The sequence below is a fragment of the Schistocerca gregaria genome, chromosome 3 (genome assembly GCF_023897955.1).
Source record: "Schistocerca gregaria isolate iqSchGreg1 chromosome 3, iqSchGreg1.2, whole genome shotgun sequence".
In the NCBI taxonomy this organism is placed as follows: domain Eukaryota; kingdom Metazoa; phylum Arthropoda; class Insecta; order Orthoptera; family Acrididae; genus Schistocerca; species Schistocerca gregaria.
The window spans coordinates 883,701,389-883,724,007 of record NC_064922.1 but is presented as its reverse complement, the minus strand read 5'-3'; the positions used below and the strand labels follow the sequence as shown (position 1 = coordinate 883,724,007).

Genomic DNA, 22,619 nt, shown 5'->3' with positions numbered 1-22,619 from the left:
ATTTATTGGCCCTTTATCAACATTTTCTAATTTTTTAAAGAACTTCAGTCATCATTAAGCTCCCCATCCGAGGACTAGAAGTTTCTCTTTTCAAAATGAGGTGTGATCATAACGGGAATCCTGTAGTCCGCAAATCTTATCTGAAATATAAAAAAAAAATTTTTCTTCATCTGTAGAGTATTGCTCAGGGAGTAACAGCACAGTTTCTTGACATTTGAAAAAATAAATAAAATGGACTTTTTTGAAACAGATAACGTAGTTTTTTTTCCTGTGCTTTTGGTCACGTTCTTTTACGATACCTGATGAATAACTTAAAATTAATAAATCACCAAATTATTCCTTGCGGAAATGCCTGAGAAGGAATTCACCCAAATTTCAGAAAGATATTTTTATTAGCGTGCTCGCTGTTCATTCCCCCAACTTGAGATGCATCATATTTCAAGCTGACGGAATGGATTACGGGGACACTAATTAATATTCCTTCCTGAATTGCGGATCGATTACTCCTCGGCATGTCCACACAAGGAGTAATCAGCTGATTTTTGTAATTTTAATTTGCTGATTACTTATTACAAACAATATGACCATATAAACACGACAGAACTACATTTTTATTTCGAACAAGAGGAGGAGTCAAATGGTTTATATCTCTCTGAGCACTATGGGACTGAACTTCTGAGGTCATCAGTCCCCTAGAACTTAGAACTACTTAAACCTAACTAACCTAAGGACATCACACGCATCCATGCCAGAGGCAGGGTTCGAACCTGCGACCGTAGCGGTCGCGCGGTTCCAGACTGTAGCGCCTAGAACCGTTCGGCCACCCTGGCTGGCGGTAAGGAGTCAACGGACAAGGCAGACCCCACAAGTTTCCTCTTAGTACTATAATGCTTCGTAATCATACTTTTGTTTACGTGCATCATCATGCACTTATCCACATTTTGAGAATTTTGCAAATCAAGAAATCAAGTGGAACTGCTGTCAAGGTCTTTCTGAATTTCCTTCGTTTATTCTTAGTGCTAAGAAGAAAGGGATAAAAACAGCCTCATTGTTGAGGATCGTATGGTTCCAAGATGCGTCACCCGGTAGCTCCATTGGGAAAGCAGTGTTCTCGAAAAACAAGAAACAGGAATCGAGTCACCGTCTTGCACACTTTCTAAACTTCTCTCAGCTGATTTACGCACCGCATGTTTCGTCAGGGATAAAAAATATTTCGTTCCAAGAATACAGGATTCACAGGTAGCTACCCAAAAGGGTGTCGTACTTCCCGAATTTACACAATTTATATTTGTGGGTTGGCTTCGTGACCAATTGTGCCGACAGATATAAGCGGAAAACGGAGAAGGATTTTTTCCTAAATTTGCCCCCAGTGTGAAAGAAGAAGTATTGTGAAACAGAAAAGTGAGAAAGTAATTTTTTTTTATAAAATACGTTGATAAGAGAAGAGTGACGTTTCAGACGAGCAGCCGCCATCGTTAGGAGACAGACGAGTAGCGCGTTTGCCGCCAGACGCGGCAGCGCGCCCGCTCGCGCTATCAGGAGGTTAGTCCACTTGATCTCAATTGCTCTGCCGCCTGATGTAACCTCTGCGAGACTCTCAATTAATTCCGCCACAGCGTTTCGATAAAAATCGTAAATTAGATTCATTTGCTCCGTCCGAGAGGGCAGGCGACACATCGGGGACGAAAACAATCGCCGCCATTGCGACACGCGGTGTCACGTGACAGATACAAATTTTCCCGTCACTCGACGCCTGCTCCACATCTCTATCTGTCTCGTAAAGGCGGAATCACAACACGCGGCGCCCGGTCTAATGCAGAGGTTGTCGCCTAGGCGAGTCAGCGAGACTTTACGACTGGCGTTAATATACAGCCCGTTATCGGGACACGGCACTTAAGTCGGCCGATGGCACTTATCGTTCTGTAGCTGCGCCGGTCATTTGTTTTGGGTGACAAGTTAACCCGAAGTACGCCATTGCCGTGGCGCCATGATCTTCGTCATCACCCAGCGAGCTTAGGTCCTAACGAGCATACATTGCCTTAACCAGTTACTTGACAATGTTGTTAAATCCATGTAATGAAAAGCGTGTGGAAGGTACTGATGCACCATCAATTACGTCCCTATCATAAACTGCGCAGTACAACTAGATCTTCATAATCGTGAAGTAATGAGTGCTATCGACAGGAGAAGGCTTTCGACACCGTTCCTCAGAAGCGTCTTCTAACCAAACAGCGTGCCTATGGAATATCGCCTCAGTTGTACGACTGGACTCGTGATTCCCTGTCAGAAAGCTCATAGTTCGTAGCAACAGACGGAAAGTCATCGAGTAAAACAAATAATATCCGGCGTTCCCCAAGGAAGTGTTACATGCCTTCTGTTCCTGATCTATATTAAACGACCTAGGAGACAATTCCAGTAGCCGTCTTAGATTGTTTGCAGATGATGCTGTCACATACTGTCTTATAAAGTCATCAGATGACGAGAACGAATCGCAAAATGATTCAGATAAGATATCAGTATGGTGCGAAAAGTTGCAATTGACCCTGAATAAAGAAAAGTGTGAAGCTATTCACATGAGTACTAAAAGAAATCCGCTAAATTTCGATTACGCAATAAGTCACACAAATCTGAGGGCTGTAAATTCATCTAAATACTTATGGATTACAATTACAAATACCCTAAATTGGAACGATGACACAGATAATATTGTAGGTAGAGCCAACCAAAGACTGCGATTCATTGGCAGAACACTTAGAAGATGCTACAGGTCTACTAAAGAGATTGCTTACACCACGCTTGTCCGCCCTATTTCTGTGCGGTGTGGGATCCGCATCAGATGTGACTCACGGATGACATCGAGAAAGTACAAAGAGAGGCAGCTCGTTATGTATTATCGCGAAGTAGGGGAGATAGCTCCAAAAAAAAAAAAAAAAAGGTTCAAATGGCTCTGAGCACTATGGGACTTAACATCTATGGTCATCAGTCCCCTAGAACTTAGAACTACTTAAACCTAACTAGCCTAAGGACATCACACAACACCCAGCCATCACGAGGCAGAGAAAATCCCTGACCCCGCCGGGAATCGAACCCGGGAACCCGGGCGTGGGAAGCGAGAACGCTACCACACGACCACGAGATGCGGGCAAGATAATGATACAGACATGATATGTGAGTAGGGGTGGCAATCATTAAGACAGACGCGTTTTTCGTTGCGACGGGATCTTCTCATGAAATTTAAATCACCAGTTTTCTCCTCCGATAGCGAAAAAATTCTGTTGGCACCCACCTACATAGGGAGAAATGATCATCACGATAAAATAAGGGAAATCAGGGCTCGCACAGAAAAATTTAAGTACTCGCTTTTCCCGCGCGCCGTTCGAGAGTGGAACGACAGGGACAGCTTGAAGGTGGTTCATTGAATCCTCTGCCGGGTACTCTGTTGTGAATAGCAGAGTAATCACGTAGTTGTAGATGTAGAAGATATGAGGCAAACTGATTTTGAGCACAGAGTACAATTATGTAACTGAGCAATGGATGGTTTGAAGGTCAAGGACGTCCGTTGCTGAATTCCAAGAGACAAGAAACGATCGCTCCGTGAGCTAATAGAAGGGAAATAGATGCTATTAGAAAACTTCCAGGAGTCGCCCGCCTGCGTGCAGCTCACGGCTTCGTCTAAAACAACACTGATTTCCAACAGCTACTGTACAAGCATTAACATTCTACTGAATTTTGGTTGCCGTGTTGCTCTGTCAGCAAATGGTTACACACTGTTGCTAGAGTCTGTGTTTGTAGCGCAATATATGGCCACCAGGTGCCAGTCTTGTGGATGGTTGCGTGAGGGCTGTGGGCTGTCGGCTGTCGGCTGTCGGCTCACAAGCTGTTGTTTCTTCCCCCTTTGTGTTAATTTCATCGTGAATGAAGGAAAACCTTCACTCAGGCTTTGTTAGTATTACAGATTCATATTTATGTGGTATTTATCTACATAACAATGTAGAAGCCGACCTCGGGGAAGATCAGTTTGGAGTCCGGAGAAGTGTAGGAACACGCGAGGCACCACTGAGCCTACGACATTTCTTGGAAGTTAAGGAAAGACAAACCTACGTGTAAATTTATAGCATTTGTAGACTTTGATAAAGCTTTTCCCAGCGTTGACTGGAATACTAAAAAAAATGTTCAAATGTGTGTGAAATCTTATGGGACTTAAATGCTAAGGCCATCAGTCCCTAAGCTTACACAGTACTTAACCTAAATTATCCTAAGGACAAGCGCACACACCCATACCCGAGGGAGGACTCGAACATCCGCCGGGACCAGCCGCACAGACTGGAATACTCTCTTTGAAATTCTGAAGATAGCAAGGGTAAAATACAGGGAGCGAAAGGCTATTTACAACTTGTTCAGAAACCAGATGACACTTACGAGAGCCGACGGGCGTGGAAGGGAAGCAGTGGTTGTGAAGGGAGTGACAGTATTGTAGCCTATCCCAAAGAAAGACACGGTTATATCCTATCCTGAATGTTACTTAATCTATACATTGAGTAAGCATTAAAGGAAACCATAAGAAAATTTGCAGTAGGAATTAAAGTTCAGGGAGAAGATATAGAAAACTTTGAGGTTTGCCAGTGACAATGTAATTCTATCAGAGACAGCAAAAGCCTAGGAAGAGCAGTTGAACGGGCTGGACTGTGTGTCAAAAGGAGGATATAAGATGAAAGTCGGCAGAAGAAAAACAAGTATAATGGAATGCAGTCGAATTAAATCAGGTGATGCGGAGGGATTTAAATTAGGAAACGTGGCATTTAAAGTAGTAGATGAGCTTCGTTATTTGGGCAGCAAAATAAGTGATGATGGTCGAGGTAGAGAGGATATAAAATGTAGGCTAGTAATGGCAAGAAAAGCGTTTCTGAAGAAGAGAAATTTGTTGACATCGAATATAGATTTGAGTGTTAGAAAGTCTTATCTGAAGGTAGTTGCCGGCGGTTCTAGGCGCTACAGTCTGGAACCGCGCGACCGCTACGGTCGCAGGTTCTAATCCTGCCTCGGGCATGGATGTGTGTGATGTCCTTAGGTTAGTTAGGTTTAAGTAGTGCTAAGTTCTGGGGGACTGATTACCTCAGAAGTTAAGTCCCATAGTGCTCAGAGCCATTTGAACCATTTTGAAGGTAGTGTAGCCATGTATGGAAGTGGAACATGGACAATAAGCAGTTTAGATAAGAATAGAGGCTTTGAAATGTGGTGCTATAGAAGAATGCTGAAGATGAGTTGGGTAGCTCGTGCAATTAATGAGGAGATACGGAATAGAATTGGGGAGACAAGAAATTTGTGGCATAACTTGGCCAAACGTAGGGATCTGTTGACAGATCACATTCTGAGATATGGAGGGTTATCACCAGCTTAATATTGGAGGGAACTGGCGAGGGGAGTGGTAATTATTGTAGAGGGAGCCCAAGAGATGAATACAGTAAGCAGATTCAGAAGGATGTAGGTTGCAGTAGTTATTCTGAGAGGAAGAGGCTTGCACAGAATAGAGTAGCATGGAGAACTGTATCAAAACAGTCTTCGGACTGAAGACTACAACAACTACAACAACAACACATAAAAATTAAGTTAAATATTAAACACTGGAAGGACTAAAATTTTCAAGATCAATACTATATTGGTAAATAAATTTTTGACCAATCCTTAATTAAGGTCTGGAACTCCACGAACTCTGAAAAGAATGTAAAGTAGCTCTCATTTTCCAAGTTTGAAAGCATTATCAAATACAGCGGTTCATAAGCGCTTACTCCATTTCCGTCTTCCAATCTGTGTCTCTTTGCATTTAATCACGGCTCTGGCGACCTAGCGATATGACGCAGTGGTTCAAACATTGGGCTCCTCTTCATGAAGACCCCTGTTCAAATCCCAGTTCAGCCCTCCAAAATTAGCGATGACTCCGTTGCAAACGTAACGGGCGATTTCATTACCTATCTTTCCTTAATCAGACTTTGTACTTCTCGTCGTCACCGGGAAGTTAAACACTAAATTTCTAAACTTTTCCTTACAGTTCACTTAAACATGAAGTTGCATTACGTCGATTTCCAGCTCATCCTGGCCAGACACCTTTGTTTCTCCACCTGGGAACGTTTTCGTTGGGTTCTCCATACGTACAAGGTGAACTCTTACCTCACCGAGAAAACCTGGGAGGTCGTTGAGACAGCTTACGTGAACGCAGTCGGGTGACGCCTTTGACTAATTTTTCGGCAGACGCACATTCTTCCCAAACATGGGCGGTTGTCGAAGTCTGCAAGCTGCATTCCCGTGCGTTGTTTAACCATTTTACACGTTGCGTCGGGAGAAACTCAAGCCTCACGTTTGGAAGGTAGTTCAGCGATTTTTTCTAAGTATTTTGGTGTGAGGGACTCGTCGACTAGCTATTCGCAGAGTAACAGTGCAATGATGATTTATTCCGTTTGTCATTCCAAGCCAGTACGCTAATATGTAATCACAGAGTTGACAACACATATTTGCGCTCTTTTAACACAGAACTATCTTAATCCTTTTTCCCACTCCCTCTTTGTAGCTAAGGGTTCAAACTCGCATCTGCCTCTCATTGCTACGTCTATATATGTCTCTCTCCAACGGTCTCCTTTTCCTCCCATTGATTCACAGTATATCCCACTGCCACTCGCTCCTCTCGCTTAGACTGTCTCCTTTCGTCGTTCTCTCCCACTGCCACAGTTCCCATCAAACTCTAACTTATTTTTCTCTTGTTGCCACCTGTTTAAAATTTCCGTCTAAAACGCACCTTCGCCTGTACCTGCGTGTTCACTGGTATCGGATGGTCCAGATCCTCCCCCCCCCCCCCCCCCCTCTAAGTCTATGTATGATGTCCATTTATATCTGTATTTTTAGTTTCTGTATCCTCTATCTTTCTCTCTCACTGGCACTGTCTCCTCACTCTTCGATCGTCACTGCTATTCTCTTTCAGCACAAAACAGAGCGAATGTAAATATTCGCCTTGTTTGTGCCCCGACCGGAGTATTTTTCTGCTGGTTCCCTTCCTTTCCCTGCTACAACATGCTGTTCTGCTTATACAAAATGGTTGAAATGGCTCTAAGCACTATGGGACTTAACATCTGTCATCAGTCCCCTAGAACTTAGAACTACTTAAACCTAGCTAAACTAAGGACATCACACACATCCATGCCAGGATTCGAACCTGCGACCGTTGCGGCTGCGTGGTTCCGGGTTGAAGCGCCTAGAACCGCTAGGCCACAGCCGCCGGTTGTTCTGATCATAGAAAACAAATTCTGTTGGTCAGTAAAATTTTGACAATTTTATTTATATCTACATCTACGTGTTTACTCTGCTATTCCCAATAAAGTGCCTGGCAGAGGGTTCAATGAACCACTCTCGAACGGCGCGTGGGGAAAAAATGAGCACTTAAATTTTTCTTTGCGAGCCCTGATTTCTCTTATTTTATCGTGATGGTCATTTCTCCCTATGTAGGTGGGTGCCAACAGAATGTTTTCGTACTCGGAGGAGAAAACTAGTGATTGAAATTTCATGAGAAGATCCCGTCGCAATGAAAAACGCCTTTGTTTTAATGATTGCAGCTCCAATTCACGTATCATGTCTGTGGCACTATCTCCCCTATTTCTCGATAATATACTTCGACGCATTTATATACTTTGACACTTATAAACAACAAATAAGTACGCATAATAAAAGGGTAACAGGAAACCGTTTATTTACAGTCAGTACCGTCATTAGACTGTTGTTCATTTACAGTGTTACATTTACACTTACACAATCACGATTTCGGCTTCAAAGTGCCATTATCAAGTGTTTTGAGTGTTATAAATTGCCTGGGATGGCATACTGTCTTATTAAAATACGACAGTATGCCATCCCAGGCAATTTATATCACTTCAAACACTTGATAATGGCACTTTGAAGCCGAAATCGTGATTGTGTAAGTGTAAATGTAACACTGTAAATGAACAACAGTCTAATGACGGTACTGACTGTAAATAAATATATTATGACTGTGGCTCCGCATTATGAAAAAATTATTAAAGAAAACTGTTTGATTTACATTATGCTTGGATATGCAAGTGATTAGGCCCCTATTACTCTGTCAGACTTCTTTGACAAGAATTTATGATCAAAGCTTTTTGGTCGAATCTTTGACAGTGTACTACTGAAGCTTTTATCAAACAATAAGTTTCCTCATACTGAGAAATTACAAGGAGTGAACTGTTTCACTTGTTAAAAACTTTCTAAAGCCAACATCGCATCAAATATTTCTTTGTTCACAAACAACCGGTTTCGGCAGACTTTGCTGTCATCCTCAGGACCTCAAAAATTTGTTATAAAATGTGTTCGTATTGAGTTGGCCTTCACGCCAATTTGTCGTGTTCTACATTTTATGTACATGAGAACTTGGCGTGAAGTCCAACTCAAAATGAATACATTTTACGACATAAATTTTTGAAGACCTCAAAATGACAGCAGAGTCTGTCGAAACCATTTGTTTGTGAGTGAAGAAATATCTGATGCGCTTTTAGCTTTAGAAAGTTTTTATCATAAACTTGTTTCACGAAAGATCTTTGTTCAAAGTTAGAGCGTGGGTCTAGCTTTGAGCAAATTTCGCCATATTGTAGACTTGGTCGACTCGCTTCAGGTGATTCTAACACGTAAAATGACTGCAAACTTCAAAGTTCACTTCGGTTGTGGCTACCACCACAGTATGAAGAATGCGACGTAGCCACTCCAGTACGCATGACGTAGGAGAGCTCGTGTTGAGTGTCCTGAGGACGCAGACCCGCCCCGCGTGCGGCTCCCAGCGGCCCTGACCGCCAGCAGCTCTCTTTGTAGGCTCGTGTTTACGCTGCCTGCCGCCTGCTCGCTGTTCGTGACGTCAACACGCGCGCCGCCTCGCTGTGGCATTACGTCAGCTGTTCCCACCTGGGACAGGGAAACCTGTTACCACCTGTGGAGTAGAGGCTAGGGTCTCGTGCACTCTGCACTCGCGTGTGACGCAGCGGACAAAAATTACCTGCGTATCTGTCTACAAGGCGACTTAATTTTGCAGCAGCAAACACCACTTTTACTGTACGAGCAACAACTTCTCCTTTTGCCACTCTTTTTCTGCCATCATCAGTAGCCATTTATGATATATTGTTGTACATATACCTCTTACAGACTTCTTCATACATTACTTCAACTTTTCGTATCCAAGTTTATCCTGCTAGTTTCTTTATATCCTGTCCATCTCCCATTAGATAACTCTCTTAAGTTTTTTCTTACCACGAGGTATCAAACACAGAAACTCCTTCACCCATCTCCCAGCATTTCGCTTCGCTATATGCACAGTCCGCCTCCATTTGTCACTGCCGCGTCCTCGGTTTCTGTCCTTTCTCTTTTCCAGTCCTGCCATACTAAGTTATATTCCGTCCAACAATCTTTTCCTTGGTTTATCTCGTTCCTTCCTCTTCTCAGGGCTCCAATTCCAAATCGTTTTTGGCATCCTCTTCTTTGTACCCACAATTTTCGATTCCCAGTCTGCTGTTAAATTCTGCCATTGCAATCTTTCTTAGAAAATCAGCCTGCAGCTTCGCCTCCAAAAACCATTTACTAAGCTGCTTGATCATTATCGAAACTCTTTATCATGAACCGATTCCTCCGATCGATAGACGACCGTGATCACTGCAGAGCACTTCCCCCATATGGCAAAAAAGGATCGCACCAGATATGGTGAGGTAGTCCGAAAATAACTAATACCAATGCTATTATAGTATTCGCCTGCTGAGAGTTTGTCAAATTGAGACTCTTTGACCATTACCTGACTTCGGGCCGACAACTGTCCTATATATCTGCCGAAGAGCTCCCGGTGTGCCCGAGCGGTTCTAGGCGCTTCAGTCCGGAACCGCGCTGCTGTTACGGTGGCAGGTTCGAATCCTGCCTCGGGCATGGATGTGTGCGATGTCCTTAGCTTAGTTAGATTTAAGTAGTTCTAAGTCTAGGGGACAGATGACTTCAGATGTTAAGTCCCATAGTGCACAGAGCCATTTGAACCATTTGATGAGCTCCGCAATGTTCGTTGTTTGTACACATCACTTTTCAACCCTTTTGTTGTACTCCTTCCATTGTGCTGATAGTTTATTTTCACTCATACTGTTGACACTAGTAGCCACAAATTCCAGTAAAAATAAGTGTGTGGCCCAGTAACAGGTTTGCTGAGAATGTGAAACTCCCTCCCTTTTGGGAAATTAAGCAAGCTGTCACTCACTGACATCTGTTTTTGCCAAATTGGAGTATCGTAATAGGCAAATGTATCATGTTTATTTTATGCACTTTTGTTGACTATAGCTTCGTACCAGATTACCATATGCCATAGAAATTTTGTAAAAATATTCCTGAAAGCTACAAACACATCCATGTGACATAAAGTCCCACTTAACCAATTTGAGGGAGTTCTCACTGCTTGTATCGAAAGCCTCAAACCTTACAGTGTTAAGCGATTTGCACATAAAATAAGGCTGAGCGTCTCTCCTTTGCTGTGTTTTCAGGTAATAAATAAAACGAATTCTTTCACTATCTGCTAGCGTACACTGCCTTGGTTGCTTGTGACAAGATAAAATAGTGAGCCAGCTCGCGACTCGCTGTTTTCCCCCTATCAGGCACAGCGCTGTAAATTGCTTGTTAAGCTGTCGCAATGAGCCGACAAAAGTCATGAGACACCTCCTAATATCGTGTCGGACCTCCTCGGACTTCGACGTGGCATGGACTCAACAAGTCGCTGAAACTCCCCTGCAGAAATATTGTGCCATGTTGCCTCTAGAATCGTCCATAATTGCGAAAGTGTTGCCGGTGCAGGATTTTGTGTACGAACTGACCTCTCGATTCTCTCTCTTAAATGTTCGCTCGAACTATCCAGAATGTTCTTCAAACCAGTCGCAAACAATTGCAGCCAGGTGACATGGCACATTGTCATCCAAAAAATTCCATCATCGTTTGCGAACATGAAGTCCATGAATGACTGCAAAAGTAGCCGAACTTTCAATGTAAACACAGCTCACATTAGTATGGAACCACCACAAGCTTACACAGTGCCTAGTTGACAAACTGGGTCCACGGCTTCATGGGGTCTGAACCACATTCCAACCCTACCATCAGCTCTTACCAACTGGAACGGGACTCATCTGACCGAGCCACAGTTTCACAGTCGTTTAGAGTGCAATCGATATGGTCGCGAGCCCAGGAGAGGCGCGCAGGCAATGTCGTGCTGTTAGCAAAAGGTACTCGCGTAAGTCGTTTGCTGTCATAATTAACACGAAATTTCGTCGCACCGTCCTAACAAATTCGCAGATTGGTTCGTCGTACGTCTGACATTGACTTCTGCGGTTATTTCACGCAGAGCTGATTGTCTGTTAGTGCTGACAACTCTACACAAACGCCGCTGCTCTCGGTCGTTAAGTGAAGGCCATCGGCCACTGAGTTGTCCTTTGTAAGAGGTAACACCTGACTCGTAGTGTTCTCGATACTCATATATATAATTCCACAACGATTTAGAAGTGGAATGTCCCATTCTGCGATAAAAGTCTGTTCATTACCGTCGTGAGGCCATAATCAAGTCGGAAACCTTTTCACATGAATCACCTGAATACAAATGGCAGCTCCACCATTGCACTGCCCATTTATACCTTGTGTACGCGACATTAGCCCCATCTGTATATGTGCATATCGTTGTCGTATGAGTTTAGTCACCTCAGTATACAGACAATGCAACCATATGCTGTAATTACTAAGAGAATGAGTTATCAGTACGAACACTGAGACTGTAGATAATTCAGTCTCCACATTATATCCACACCGAGGCCATAGTCTTATTGGATCGTACGAGAGCTTCTGCAACCTAAGGAAAGGGTGGTGCCCGTGACAAGTTGAAGCTAATCCGTGGGGCTAACTATCTACCCGTAATAGTCAGGAATGCAGATTTAAGTGTCAGTCTGGAAAATAGTTTCAGCTTTTCGCATACAGCCAGTGTGATATTATTTTTAACTCTTGATGGAGGGTATTCGAACAATGTGGAAATACCGAGTGATTGAACGAACATTATTTCTCCTGTGTTCCTCACGCGTTTTCTGAATGTTACATTACCAGCTATGCTGCAGTATAATACTGTCTCTTTACAGCTGTGTTGTTGCCACTACAGGGTGTTACTTCTCAGTAAAGCGAGCAGTCCCACTAGTCACTACGACCTGTCCTTGTGGAGTAGTACAGGAGGTGGCTGTTTTCCCACCCTCCCTGCAGCCTTTAGCCTTTAGTTGCTGCCTACCAACGCCGCCTTTCTCTCATGCTGTTCCAGAGTGCCACTTCGGACGACGAGTGTACGAGCTGGGAGCCCACTGGTTCGCGGACCTGGGCCCCCCCTTTGGTGTCATGTACTGCATCCGCTGCGAGTGCGTCGCCGTAAGTACCTGTGCTGCCTCCGCTGCTTCTAACGCCAAACACCTACCACGCGTTTAGCTGCCCTCAGCAAAGGCTTCAAAGCAATCAGTTTTATCCAGTGTGTTCATACAGCGCATTGCGTATCTGGAACTGTGATTATTAACCAAACTAAGTAACAGCTCAAGTTGCAAGAATGTTTTCTGCCACGACCAGTTTCGGCCCTCTAGAACATTTTCAATAGCGGGGTTTAAAATACAAGGTAAAAGTATATGAATGATAAGATCTACTGAACACGCTGCTATCGTCCGTGAAATTGAAGAACAATTACAGGATCTGTTGAATGGAATGGTCTAATGACTATAGAATATGGATTGAGAGTTAATCGAAGAAAGACGGAAGTAATGAGATGTAGCAGAAATGAGAGAACAGCAAGAAAATCTGGATATCATGAAGTAGCTGAAGTTACTGAATTCTGCTACTTAAGTAGCAAAATAACGCATCACGGACGCAGCAAGGGGGACACAAAAAGTAGAGCCGGCCGCGGTGGTCTCGCGGTTCTAGGCGCTCAGTCCGGACCCGCGCGACTGCTACGGTCGCAGGTTCGAATCCTGCCTCGGGCATGAATGTGTGTAATGTCCTTAGGTTAGTTAGGTTTAAGTAGTTCTAAGTCTAGGGGATTGATGACCTCAGATGTTAAGTCCCATAGCGCTCAGAGCCATTTTCTATTTTTTTTTTTTTTTACGCGATAAGTGCGTGATAAGAGTATTGCTAAAGACCAAGAGACATCAAGAAACACAGGTGATGAGCGGGAAATGGAAACGTAGCGAGAAATGTATAAACGAGCTTCAAGCCAGAGCGTGAAGGACCAAGGGATGTCTACCGGCCGCCGTGTCATCCTCTGCCTTGCAGCGTCATGCTGATGACGCATGGAGGGGTGTCTGATAAGCAGACCGCCCTCCCGGTCGTTTTGCAGACTTTCCAGGCCGCGGAGCCTCTACCTTTCGATCAAGTAGCTCCTCAATTGGGAGCAAGAGGCTGAGTGCAAACTGCACCAGTCCTCCACATGGCAGCCGTCTACGTTGACCATTTAGCTACGGAAGCGGATAGCGAAAAATGCACGCCTGAATATAAATGCAGATACTAGCCAAGCCTGCGGGTTGCGCTGTTGTATTTGCTAACCGCACCTGTGCGATGCTCTCAAGACGTTCCAAGATGTATTCGTTATCAGAACAGCGTCCTGGCTAGCTGCGACTGCCTTGTATCGGAGCTCAGTGCATTCGAACGTGGCCGAATTGTCGGTGCTTGTGTGGTGGATGCTTCCGTAACCAAGACAGACGAAGTGTCTTCTGTTTCAAAAGATACTGTATCGAAGATTTTTACCGCATACAAGGAAAGCCATAAAACAGCATCCGCTAAGTCGCAACGCGGAGAAATATGTGTGTTGAGTGTCGGTGACGAACAGTGGGTGATGAGAACTGTGATGAAAAATAAAGGGTGACAGGTGCAAAGGTCACTGCAGAACTGAATGTCGCATTCGCGAACCCTCTCAGTACCAAAACACGAAGCGAACTCCGGAAGCAGGGAACTACGGGGCGCGATGGAATTCCAAAACAAACATCAGTGCTGCCGATGTCCGTAAAAGGAAAACGTGGTGCTAAATCCATAAAATTTGGACTGTGCAGCAATGGAAGAAAGTGATTTGGTCGGATGAGTTTCGTTGCATAATAACTTCTGGCCAAGTTTACGTCCCAAGAGAGCGACAAGGCGAAGGTTCGGTGAAGATTTGAGCAAACATATCGTGGTATTTCATGGGTGCTGTGCTTACTCTGAAAGGTCACATTACTGCCAATGATTAAGTGAGAATTTTAGCTGATCAGGTCGATCAGATGCCACAATGGTTTTTTTACCGATGGTGATGCTGTGTTCTGAGACAAGCCCGCTATTAAAACAGCACGGGAGGATGGATAGTCGCATCTCCCCTAGTCGCCACAGGCGTCACATCTGTGTTAGTGAGCCTTTGTGATCTACTTTGGAGAGAAGAGTGTGTGATCGCCGTTAACTGAACTTGCCACTACTTTGCACGAAGATTGGTATAAGAATCCCTTCAAAAGCATACAGGACCTCTATTTGTACATTCCGAGACGGATGGAAGCTGTTTTGTATGCCAACAGATATCCTGCACCATATTAGACATAAAAATGTGTTGTGTGTTTAGTTTTTCCAAACTACTGTCCACCTCTTGTAAATTTCGCGCGTCGGGCCACGGTAAGACCATTGCGCAAAAAGAAGGGCGCATCGTCAGAAGACAGAGTTCTGCTGCGATGCGGATGACAAATGCATCTCAGTGTGGGAGTAAAATGGCCCAGCAATTGGAAGTGCACTCGGAAGTTGAAGAATGAGGGACAGTGAGATTCATGTGGGCAAAACATTTAAATTTTACATAATTTCACCGTCAAATTATAGCGATATAATGGAGCGAACTCAGTGCCGCGTCCAGCTGTAGTGCAATGGTGTCGACAATTTGAGCAAGGCTTCACAGGCGTTGGTGATGCCAGAAGGAAGGCTATCGCCACTGAACACAGATGGCAATGTTCAGCCAATCGAGGAATTGACACGCAGCACACTCAGATTTTCCGCCGACAAGGATGTCCCTGCAGCACTTCTGGAATGCGTCAGTGAGAAAGGAGCGAATTTCTATTGCCGAGGAACTGAAAGACTGGTAGATCGTTCCGCCCATTGGCTACAGTTTGGAAATAGTGTGATGTGTGTCTCTCACTTTGAAGAGTAGTGCAGGATTCAATAAAAGTTGCCTGCCATAATAATGCATAAATCCTCTCGTACATTTCCAGACGTCGCAAACAAATCAGTATTGTGCAAAGTTCAAAGCAAGATGTCCAAAGCGACGTAGTCAAGGAGATATCCCAGACAGGCGTTGCGGACAGTCTTCACAAAGAAACAGAATGTCTCGGTACAATGAAAAGTTTGAAAGAATTCCATAGGAAATTGTAAAGATGCCACGCTTTCAGCTATAAGTGCTTTCAGATTAGAGTGTGGCTACACGTAACTAAGACTGTAGAGCTACGCATTCACCCCGGATTTCCGGGTGCGGCGCTTCAATCAGGACAAATTTCTATTTGAACTTCCCGCCATATCGCAGTTCCGCCCGAGGTTGCGATTGGCGTTCTTGAAAGACACTGGAGTCGAGTAAACAGTCAGAATCTCAAAATGGCCGAGATGTTACGGCCAAGTGCGGAGTACAATCGAAGAGCCGCGATTATCGAAAATCGCCGGGCTGGGCTGTCGCCCACTTAAATAGTTCGATTCTTCGGATATCCGAGATCAGCTGCTAATGATATTGAGGCCAAGTATAATGTAATGCTTCGGAGAAGTCTGAGGTTCACGTGTTGTGTCCAGTCATGGTGAAAGCATGCCGCCACATTTCTCTGAAGAGGAACAAACTCTCATAATACAAATTTATGTTCAAGTTTTGACGAATGTCGTGAAACTGTGTATGGTAACTGTGGCCTCGCGAAGACATGTCTTCCAACAGGCCGGTGAACCGACTCGTACGAGCCAGTTAGTCCAAAAATGGCTCTCTAATATCGTTGATCCTGGTCAAAGGAGTTCTGGCCCCAGCCCGGATTTGAGCCCCCTCGACTACTATGTTTGGAGCGCAGGCGGAAGAGTTACCAGTAAGACCAGGCACCCTAATGTTGCGTCTCTACGCACCGTTATGGAAGCAGCATTCGCGAATATGGACAGCGCTCTTTTAACGAGTGGAAGAGGTCGCTGCAGGACAAGATTTGAGGCGGTCACTGCGGCTGAATGGGATTAGATCTACACTACTGGCCCTTAAAATCGCTACACCACGAAGATCACGTGCCACAGACGCGAAATTGAACCGACAAGCTGATGATGCTGCGATATGCAAATGATTAACTTTTCAGAGCATTCACACAAGGTTGGCGCCGGTGACGACATCTACAACGTACTGACATGAGGAAAGATTCGAACCGATTTCTCATACACAAACAGCAGTTGCCCTCCGTTGCCTGGTGAAACGTTGTTGTGATGCCTTGTGTAAGGAGGAGAAATGTGTACCATCACGTTTCCGACTTTGGTAAAGGTCGGATTGCAGCCTATTGCTGCTCGCGTTGGTCGAGGTCCAGTGACTGTTAGCAGAGTATGGGGCCGATGGGTTCAGAATACGGTAAGCCGTGCTGGACCCCAACGGCCTCGTATCACTAGCAGTCGAGATGACAGGCATCTTCTCCGCACGGCTGTAAGGGATCGTGCAGCCACGTCTCGGTCCCTGAGTCAACAGATGGGGACGTTTGCAAGACAACAACCATCTTCACGAACAGTTCGACGACTTTTGCAGCAACATGGACTATCAGCTCGGAGACCATGGCTGCGGTTACCCTTGACGCTGCATCACAGACAGGATCGCCTGCGATGGTGTACTCAACGACGAACCTGGGTGCACGAAAGGCAAAACGTCATTTTCTCGGATGAATCCAGGTTCTGTTTACAGCGTCATGATGGTCACATCCGTGTTTGGCGACATGGCGGTGAACGCACATTGGAAGCGTGTATTCGTCATCGCTATACCGGCGTATCACCCGACGTGATGGTATGGGGTGGCATTGGTTACACGTCTCGGTCACCTCTTGTTCGCATTGAAGGCACTTTGAACAGTGGACGTTACATTTCAGATGTGTTACGACCCGTGGCTCTACAATTCATTCGATCCCTACGAAACCCTACATTCGAGCAGGATAATGCACGACCGCATGCTGCAGGTCCTGTACGGGCCTTTAAGGATACAGAAAATATTCGACTGCTGCCCTGGCCAGCTCATTCTCCAGACCTCTCACCAATTGAAACCGTCAGGTCAGTGGTGGCCGAGCAACTGGCTCGTCACAATACGCCAGTCACTACTCTTGATTAAATGTGGCATCGTGTTGAAGCTGCACGGGCAGCTGTACCTGTACACGCCATCCAAGCTCTGTTTGACGCAATGCCCAGGCGTATCAAGGCCGTTATTACCGCCAGAGGTGGTTGTTCTGGGTACTGATTTCTCAGGATCTATGTACCCGAATTGCGTGATAATGTAATCACTTGTCAGTTCTAGTATAATATATTTGTCGAATGAATACCCGTTTATCATCTGCATTTCTTCTTGGTGTAGCAATTGTAATGGCCAGTAGTGTAGTAATATTAGTCTTGAAAAGGATTTTCATTTTCATTTGTATTTTGCTTTAATAAATTTGCTCTTAAAAAAGTTTCATTTGTCCGGATTTAAGAGTTACACCTTGTAGTTCCGTTATACAAAGTAGAATGATTGTATATCATTGCACATTGAACTGTGAGAAAAAAAAGAATCAGAGATGGGAACGATCATGGATACAAGCTAAGACTAAAGTTTTCTCAGTGCCACGGATAAACACTTTGAAAAGTTTTTATACGTTACCATCACTATATACTTTTCAACAACAGTCCCTCCGATATCAATTATCAATAAGTTATCTCAACGCTTCAGTTGTATTCCGTTTGATTCTTCTAATGAACGTTTTACGTATATAAGTACAAGGTAATGCTGCTGATAGCGCCGCCTGTAATTTCTGTTTACAGATTCTCTCACTCGATGTATCTCCGCTTTACGGGTGGCAGATAAGATTCTAAATGATAATTCACAGATCTATGTGATTTCCAAAGATTGTTTCTTGGTAGTGATCACGACTGTATCGAAATAATTTGTATGTGTATTCTGAAAAGCTTTCGAAGCATCGTATTCGTTTGTGCGTATTCTGCGAAGGTACGTGAATTCGCTTTCCGTTTTTTGTATACACTGTCCCGTGCAGTTGGGGGTCCAGATGATGTATCTCATAATATTTTAGACATACATATTTCCATTTTAGCAATGTTTACACGTTTTATCAGCACCTAAGATTACAATCTCCAGTTCTTTTTCTCCAATTTTCTCCATTTTCGGACAACTGTTGAGAAATATTTTACTCTCTCATTAGCATCTGAGTCTCAGTATTTGTTGTTGGTCCCTTTCTTCTTCTTTCATTTGGTATCCGCTCCGTTTTACACTTTGTAATTTCGTTCTTACATCGTTTTGTTATCCTTATACCACTTTCATTGTTTCTGTTGAATAAAATCAGTAATTCAGTTTTGAGAATTCATTATATCTCTGACTACTTAGTTCCTTAATTTTTTCCTTTTCTTGGTGTCATAAGTGAAGGTTTCCAAAGACCCTTCTGTGCATTGAGTAATTTTGGATGTAGTTCTCATTTCATTTTTCGAACCTCTGAATCGTATCTAATAATGCCATCACCTATCGTTTTGAATACTGTTGTTCATTATTAATTTTTGGTCACCACACAAAATTCTGTTTAACAAAGAGATAGGAATAGCAGAATGTACTGTTGATTTAATTTCTTCATTTTGTTTCCCCATCATTTCGACGAAAACGTATTCATATCCATCGGCAGCAGATGTTTTTATGCTTTAAGATTCTCTCTTGTACTAAACATTCAGATACAGTAAACTATTCCGCTGTGGGTGTTGTGTAAACCATTTCCAAGACAATCTTTGGGGCATTGGAATAACTCCGAGAAAGACGAAGTAATCGCAGTTACTCTTACTGAATACACAGCAAAATGTGGGATCATTGAAAATTTGGAAAACCTCTGAAGGGTATCTGGCGATTTGCAATGGAGAGCAGTTTCTACCTGGGAAACCACACAAAATTCTGTTTAACAAAGAGATAGTAATAGCAGAATGTACTGTTGATTTAATTTCTTCGTTTTGTTTCCCGTCATTTTGACCAAAAGGTATTCATATCCATCAGCAGCGGCTGATTTTATGCTTTAAAATTCTCTGTTGTACCAAACATTCAGATATAGTAAAATATTCCGGTGTGGGTGTTGTGTAAACCATTTCCATGTGACTCCAGACAAGACGACAATCTTTGTGGCATTGGAATAACTCGGACAAGGACGAAGTAATCGCAGTTACTCTAGCTGTGAAAAGACATGCAAACATATTTCAGGCTTCTTCGACAGGATTTAAGTTCTTGAGTAATAACCAGGTTAATTTACAATTGCGGGTAATGGGAAAGAATTTGAGGCGTTTACGAATGTAGGCTTTTGTTAGGACTCGTTCAGTAATCCACTTTGAATTACTCGGAACGCTTACAGAGCTTAACGCAGTTCACTTCGTTGGTATTGGTTGTCGTGCATAACGGATACAGTATAGATTCCCGTTGAAGAGACGCTGCTCAAGACCAATGACCTGACTCACTGCTGGCAGGAATCGTCGCAGTAGCTTAGCCTGCACCGGTAAGGCCTTTGAGCTGGCATCGTCAGCTGTATACGCGGCCAACCGTGTGGCGCGGCTACTCGGGCTGGAGGCGACCTTCTATGTCCGATCCTGGCGCGCTATCCACGCCTCTGATGGCAGGCACCTCTGATTAAGAAAGGCAGAAGTTCTGTTTGCCCACTTCGTTGCTTAGTTTCAAAATGATTCCGTGTCATTTCTTTCCCGTTCCAGGAATCTTGAATAACTGTGCGTTGGTTACTACCGGATTGTTGAGATGAAAGCGGCTACTCACGATGGTCCAATGTGGGGTGTAATAGTCGTGTGGCAGCTGGAAAAAATTAGTTCAGATTTTGGCCACCAGGTGAAAATCTGTGCTGTACAGCATCTCGTTGAAATTTCCGGTGCTCATAATGAACAAATTGTGTTATTAATAACAAGATCAACATTCTGCCTTTCTCACTTGCTTGACATTCTTCTTTCCATGTCCCGTTTCTTATCCATTACATACAGCAATACTTGAACACACAATTCTTGCATTCACAGTGCCAGATTTGCAATTGGAACTTCTTTTCGGGGTAAATTAACACATTAGTATATCTAACAAGTTTCGCTGCCATACGATAATTGCAGCCCTCAATAGACCTCTGTGAGTTGCCGTGCTTTAATTGTAGCCGCCCGGTATAAATTATGGGGAAAAAAGCACGAAAAAAGTAATTGCACTAGGGCCTTGTCATAGATTGTACAGAAATTGCGACTGGAATTTAATTCCGCTTTTGAGCAGTGTTGTGTTCCCCGTTTCTGGAAAAGAATACAATTTACACATATCTCTAAGAAAGGCCGTCTTATTTCACACAGTCTCTTTGTAGTAGAATCATAGAAAAATTCTAAGTTCAAGTGAATTTTAAAATTTTTCTGGCAGGTGCCCAGTTGAAATATCGTGCGAAGTATTGAACGACGACCGGCTGCATGCTCGAAATTTGTTTGAACACTAAGTTCAGGTATTATGACATACCACGAGCAACATAATTTCGTTCGTGGGTTCCGAAACTGTCGATCATACAAAGCTCGATTCGCTCTCTTCATACTGATATCCAGATTGATGTGGACAGAGGAATGTTTGTAGACTACAGAAAAGTTCTTGATTCGGTACTACACTGACGCCTTTAAAAAAAGTCCCTATGGAGTATCCAATAGTATCGAAATTTCTTGAACTTGTTATTCTAGATGGAGAGTCACCTGCAAATACTGTGGCGATATCAGTTTGCCCAGGGAAATATAATACGTCAGTTTCTGTTCCAGTTATACTTACCAGTATTAGATGCACTCTCATACTTTTCCCATGTGATGTAGTTATCCGTGAGAAATTTGTGAAAATTGCAGTAATATCTAATTAGATATGTGCGGAGACAGCCAAGTAGCTTCTAATGTAGACAAACTCAAAAAGTTCTGCACTTCGCAAGATGTACAAATGTGGCATCATACGATTTAAGATCAGCGAGTGGCAACTAGATTCAAACATGTAATAGATCTGCTTGGGAGGAACAGTGTTACGATCCTTACTTGACTACTTCTGAGGAGTGTGGGACTAATAACATATCGAACTAACTGGGGACATCGAGCGAACACACTGTCTAAACAAAATTATCCGGATACCCCTGTGAACTGACTACTACATGTAATTGCACTTGTCATAGATTGTACAGAAATTGCGACTGGAGTTTAATTCCGCTTTTGAGCAGTGTTGTGTTCCCCCTTAATATAAGAGGAGGCGGAGCCATTGTGTTGCCATAGTGAACCACTAAAAGCAAAATGGATCAGGCAAGAGAGCTCAACCGACTCGAGCGTTGACTTATCACTGGATGTCACGTGAATAAGAACTCCAACAGGACATTTCAGTCCTTCTAAAGCTGTCCGACTGTTGGTGACGTAACTGTGAAGTGGAAACGCGAAGGAAATACCACTGATGAACCAAAACCACGTGTACGGACGGATGGAGAGGGCCGAGCACTATGGAAGGAGGTTTCAACAAATTGCATGAAATCAGCGGAGAGAAACACGTGGGAGTTCCATGGTGCTACCAGCAGTTCACTAATGGCTGTGCGTAGCGAATTGAAACGAATGACAAATAATGGTCGGTCAGCTCCTCATAATTCACTAATTTCTGCAGTCGTACGTAAGTGTCGCTTGAGTTGGTGTAAATAGCGACGCCTTTAGACAACTTATGACTGGAAACGAGTGATTTAGAATGATGAATCACATTATACCCTGTGGCAATCCGACGGAAGTGTTTGGGTTTGGTGAATGTCTGTGAGCACGTGGCCTACTATCATGAGTAGTGCCAGCTGTAAAATATGGAGGAGGTAATGTTATGGCCGTGGTGTTGCTTTTGATGATTGGCGTGTGGTTGCCTTGTTGCGCTTAAGGAAACGAAAAATATCGAAATATACACTGTGACAGTTATTAAAAAATATAAAAAAACTACGGCGTGCACACACTTTATTCAAAATGTAAACGTTACTACGGATATTCGGATGTAGGCCATAACATATTCGATATGCCTGCCACCATTGGCTATGATGTGGCGCAGACGAATAGCAAAATTCTGCATGACCTGCTGAAGTGGCGGAACGCCGATACTGTCGATGAGCTGAATGTCTGTTTTCAGCTCAGCAGTGGTTTCTGGTTTATTGCTGTACGCCTTGTCTTTAAAACAGCCCCACAAAAAGGAGTCGCATGTGTTCATATCCGGATAATATGGCGGCCAACCGAGGCCGATGACAGTGGCCTCACAGCCAGAATGCGCTCCCCAAAGTGCTCCTTCAGGACATCACGCTCCTGCTTCGATGGGGTCG

The 22,619-nt window shown here is 43.8% G+C and overlaps 1 protein-coding gene across 1 annotated transcript in view; it reads left to right on the top strand.

The window, feature by feature from the left end:
- Nucleotides 1-22,619, top strand: part of LOC126355051 (dorsal-ventral patterning protein Sog-like) — a 445,293-nt gene that overhangs the window by 315,615 nt on the left and 107,059 nt on the right. The window contains exon 2 of the mRNA XM_050005204.1: nucleotides 12,356-12,459. Within this exon, the coding sequence (XP_049861161.1) occupies nucleotides 12,356-12,459 (104 nt within the window). The remainder of the gene's footprint in view (nucleotides 1-12,355; nucleotides 12,460-22,619) is intronic.